The sequence below is a fragment of the Pollachius pollachius genome (genome assembly GCF_949987615.1).
Source record: "Pollachius pollachius genome assembly, contig: scaffold_560, whole genome shotgun sequence".
In the NCBI taxonomy this organism is placed as follows: Eukaryota; Metazoa; Chordata; class Actinopteri; order Gadiformes; family Gadidae; genus Pollachius; species Pollachius pollachius.
The window spans coordinates 5,998-11,319 of NW_027641437.1; the positions used below are offsets into that span (position 1 = coordinate 5,998).

At 53.0% G+C, this 5,322-nt stretch overlaps 1 protein-coding gene across 1 annotated transcript; it reads left to right on the forward strand.

Moving 5' to 3' along the window:
- Window positions 1–333: 333 nt before the first annotated feature.
- On the forward strand, window positions 334–5,302 carry LOC307091594 (uncharacterized protein; the record flags this gene model as incomplete). Its single annotated transcript, XM_079759224.1, has 4 exons — window positions 334–390; window positions 3,213–3,358; window positions 4,424–4,520; window positions 4,923–5,302. Coding segments are annotated over exons 3-4 (461 nt in total), but the record flags the coding sequence as incomplete, so codon positions are not given.
- Between the last annotated feature and the right edge of the window lie 20 nt (window positions 5,303–5,322).

The following is a 5,322-nucleotide window of genomic DNA, read 5'->3' on the forward strand; positions in this document are numbered from 1 at the left end:
CTAAGGTACGCACATGGATACACACACACACACACACACAGAACAGACACTCCCAGGCCTAAGTCATTTTGTAGCTCCCTGTGAAACCCACACACGCAGTGTGTCTGTCATAATATTTAGCTGACCTAAAAGCGTTTGCACCAGCGTCAAACACACTCAGACAAACCCCTTTACTGCTGTTCTTTTTTATATTAAGGTGGAACTCAGCCTGCCACCTAGCCACAGCTGTATCTAACCCCCAGCAATAAGGAAGCGGAGATGCAACAGAAGTGGAAAGGGTAAACCACCACTGCGACACGCCCCCCCCTTCCTGCCAAGCCCCGCCCATTCTCTCTCATCTCCCTCCCTCAAACGGCTGATGCAACCTGGAACTACCGTTGCCACCTGAGAGTGAGAGTCACTTTTTTACTTTCCTTAAACCAAACAAAACATGGCAATCCCCCTCCCCCTCCCCCTCCCCCCAACCTATACCTCTTCCAGTTTTTTCCGTCCAGCTTCTACCTCCTCCATTCTCTACTCCCCCCCCCACCATTAGCCTCTCCCTCCCCAAGTCTCCAGCCTCTCCCTCCCCCAGCCTCTACTCCCCCCCCCACCACTAGCCTCTCCCTCCCCAAGTCTCCAGCCTCTCCCTCCCCCAGGCTCTACTCCCCCCCCCACCACTAGCCTCTCCCTCCCCAAGTCTCCAGCCTCTCCCTCCCCCAGCCTCTACTCCCCCCCCCACCACTAGCCTCTCCCTCCCCAAGTCTCCAGCCTCTCCCTCCCCCAGCCTCTACTCCCCCCCCCACCACTAGCCTCTCCCTCCCCCAGCCTGCCATCTAGCCAGCGCCACAGCTGTCATTAACAGCAACAAGGAAGCAGAGATGCAAAGAAAGGGGAAACCACCACTTTGCCTTCAAATTGAGACTCACCCCCCTGGTCCTGCTGGCAGGCACCGCCCCTCTCCTCGCCCTCTCTCCCTCCCTCTCTCCCTCTCTCCCTCGCTCCCTCCCTCCCTCTCTCCCTCGCTCCCTCCCTCCCGCGGCTGATGCAACCTCAAGGGACCGTTGCCGCCCGAGAGAGAGAGAGAGAAAGAGAGAGACAGGGCGAGGGAGGGATAATCCGCTTTCAATGGGTGGCCGTGGGCCCCGCCCCCCTTCCCCTAAGCCGTGTCTCTGCCTCCCAGGACACTGTAGCCCCGCCCCCCTCCCCCCTGAGCCGCGACTCCGCCTCCCAGGACACTGTAGCCCCGCCCCCCCTGAGCCGTGACTCCGCCCCCCAGGACCCTGCAGCACCTCCTCGCTCTTGAGCTTCACCTGATACCCGCCTGACCTTTTACCTACTGGGCTCGGACCGCCGGCCCAGTGGGGGGGGGGGGGATCAGCGCCGTCTTAGCCGCTGGTGGCCTGACCTCCGCGGGACTCGCCGCTACTCCTCCGCCCCCCCTCACCCCCCGCACGGCCGAGGCCTCTCTCGCCCTTTCACTCTCTGTCTCTCGCTCTCTCACTCGCTGTCTCTCGCTCTCTCACTCGCTGTCCCTCGCTCTCTCACTCTCTGTCTCTCGCTCACACACTGAATAATTTGTCCGCCCACATCCATACTTCTATTCAGTTTCTCTCTCTCTCGTTCTCTCTCTCTCCTCCTTCTTTTTTATCTCCCTTTCCATCTCTCTTCCTCCTTCTCTGTCCCTGTCTCTCTCTCTTTGTATCTCTTTCATGCAAACTCTCTCCCTCTATTTTCCAACTCTCTCTCTCTCTCTCTCTCCCTTTATCTGTCTCTCTCTCATACAAACTATCTCCTTCATACACACTAATTTCTCTCTCTCTCTCTCTCTCTCTCTGTCAATCCCTTCCCCCCACCAGTACTTGACACACATTACCTCGGGCCCCCGCGGTGTGTATATTAGCCTGGGGCCAACCCGGCGACGGACAGGGCCCCCATTGTGCTGTTATCGCCGGCCTGCGTCCGAGTCGACGCCTTCTCTTCCCTCTGAAACACGCTCAAGGCCGGCTGCTCAGCCTGTTCGCCGCACGCCGCTGTGCCTTCGTACTCATACTGGGATCTGCGTTCAGCGCTGTGTTCTGAGTATCACTGCGTTCTCTCCCCAGACGTTTGCTCTACTTATTCTGGTTCATCAAGATATCTTGGGTCACATGTGATTGAGGCTTGTGGCCCAAACGCATTCGCACTCCATGCGTACATTGATCCTCTTTGTTGTTGTTTGTGTCGTCACGGTGACGCAGTGCTGATTCTATATCACAGTGGTCAATAAGGTTATCTGTTTTTTTACATGGCTCTCGTGTTTTACAGGGAATGCATGAATAACATGAATACATGAATGTAAATACATGCAAAACATGTACCAGAAACATGTAAATATCATGGGGCAGGTTGATCTCGTAGTGTTGAGGGTTTTTATTCCCCTGCCAAAAGGTTCTGGGTTCGATCCCCATGCTCTGCAGTCTACCTGTAGTCATCGCTAAGCAAAACCGCGAACCCTACTTGCTCGTCACCCCCACTCTAACGGAACAAACCGGTTTGACTTCACAAACATATTGGGAAACAATATCACTTCTCATACCGACTTTCTAGCCCTGATTCCTGATTAATTTTTGATTAATGAATTAGTAACCGAACGCCGTCCGTTAACAATTGTTATTGTTAACTGACGTCAGCAACGACAATAAAACCTTTCCCTTTCTGGAGTCAACGTGCGTGGGGTTTGTTGACCTATCAGATGGACGATAAGAGTGCTTTACAAACGTCTCATCACAAAGACGGAAGTGCTAGTGTTTACATTCCAGCTGCTTAGGTTTCACACTGACTACTCTTATGCAGAATTGGCAGAGCAGATTTATTTAGACAAACAACATCAGTGTTGCTTGTCTTGAGTGAAAACAGCAGAGATAATTATGATGCCTTCAGACCAAAATAAAGTCTGCTGATGACTTTACACCTGGGCTGTGTAATTCCTCGAACAATGTGTTTTTTTTTAAGATAAATGCTGAAGAAATGCATCATGTTTTCAAACTCAAAAATAATCGTTTGAATAATTGTGATTTCAAAATTTAACCAAAATAATCGCGACTACAATTTTTTCATAATCGAGCACCCCTAATGATGACTTGACACCTTTCTATGCCCGCCTGTGATTGGTCCACACCTGCGGTCGGATCCAGGAAGGTCTCTTCATGTTTCTGCTGAGCCTGAATGACGTTGCGTGTTTGTTTCTCCAGATCCGCTCGTCCATCAACACGCTGCTGTTCAGTGGGCGGGACTTCAGCTGGATCCGTCACCTCATCATCGCGGCCGTCATCTTGCTCTTCAACAACCTGCTGGTCATCTTCGTCCCCACCATTAGGGACATCTTCGGCTTCATCGGTATGTGTGTGTGTGCTTACATGTGTGTGTGTGTGTGTGTGTGTGTGTGTGTGTCAACCCCCCCCCCCCCCACACACACACTCTCACGCGGCCTGCTTTAGTGCCCTTGTGCCCATGGTGTTGAGATCCAAACAAAATGCTGAGGAGTTTTTTTAACCGATTAAAAACCCATTGGAACCAGTATTAGCTGGTTTATTGATTAGCGTGTTGCGTCGAGAGAGGTGAAATTGTAAGTGCAAGGCTAACTGTTAGACTAAAAGGGTTTCTTTATGGTTTCCACGTTCACGCAACGCAACAGGGGTTACGGATCCTTTACGTCCTTGCGGACCCCTCCTTGCGGACCCTCCTTGCGACGACCGCAAGGACCGGACGTGCGCCTCCCAAAATCGTACCCTTCCGTCGAAGCGACGCAGCAGCAAGGGCTGTGATTGGTCCGCTAACTAAAAACCCGACGCAGAACCATAAACGTTCACGACTGCGTCGAAGCGTCAGCGTCGTCGTCGTTCACTCCCAGAGTGATTCGACCCGCGGCGTGGGCGGGAAAAACCTTCTCGGCCGGCCCGGCGATAGTTAGAGCTCCTCACACACGTGTCTGGCTCTGTCGCACGGCGCGGCACCACCCGAACATCACCCAAAACACCAACCAAACACCAGAGAGCTGATCCTAGGTGATCAACAGCCACAGGGCAGAGGTCGGTCAAACCCTGAGTGTTATGGAAGTTATTTAGAAAAATTCATGGAAAAACGTGTGACTGGGAGGGGGGGGAATGTTTCACGTGCTGAGCACTGGGTCGCGTGAGCATGCTTGGGGCCTCTGGTGGGGGGGGGGGGAGAGAGAGATGCAGATAGAGATATAAAAAGAGAGAGAGAGAGAGAGATGCAGATAGAGAGAGAGAAAGAGAGAGAGAGAGAGAGAGAGAGATGCAGAGAGAGAAAGACAGAGACAGACAGACAGAGAGAGAGGGAGAGAGAGAGACAGGACAGACAGAGAGAGAGAGAGAGAGAGACAGAGAGGAGGACTGCAGGAACAGGAAGTTGACGTTTGTTGCCCTGGTTACCAACAGGTTTCCTCTGCCGCCACCATGCTGATCTTTATCCTGCCCGCCGCCTTCTACCTGCGCCTCGTCAAGTCGGTTCCAATGCGCTCACCACAGAAGATCGGGGTACGCACACACACAAAACATGCATTCAGATACACACACACACACACACGCACGCACACACACACACACACACACACACACACACACACACACACACAAACACACACACTCATTCTCACGTCTGGTGCACATCTGCTCACACATGCATGCAGATACAAGACCTACATTCAAAAATCTGCACGCAAACACATACACACACACACAGACTCAGATATACACACACACACCACAACACACACACAAACAGACACAGACATACACACACACACAAAGACACAGACACACACACAAACACACACACACAGACGCAAACACACACACAGACACACACACAGGACATACAGACAAATACACACACACAATTTTTTTTAACCTCCTCCTTCGCTCTCCATCTCTCTGCAGGCCTTCATCTTCCTCGTCGTCGGGGTCGTCTTCATGATTGGCAGGCCTGTCGCTCATCGTCATGGACTGGATCCACAACCCCCCCGGCTCTGGGGGTCACTAAGCCCCGCCCCCCCTCATCCCCCTCACCCACAGCCCACCTCCGCCGTGACGCCACACACCAACCGGCCCCTCATGTGCTTCATCAGTGACCCCCGCCCTCCCCCTCACGACTGGCCCGATTGGGCCTGGTTTTGGGGCGGTACTTCCTGGAGCTTCCGTTGTCAATCAACGCCCAACCAACCAACGAATGAGACCTTGACCCGCCTCTCACCCAATCAGCTGCAAGGGCCATCAGCGCGTCCTCTAGAGAAAACCGTTTTTTTTTTCCCCGCCACAAAGTATTTTTTCCCAGGGGAAT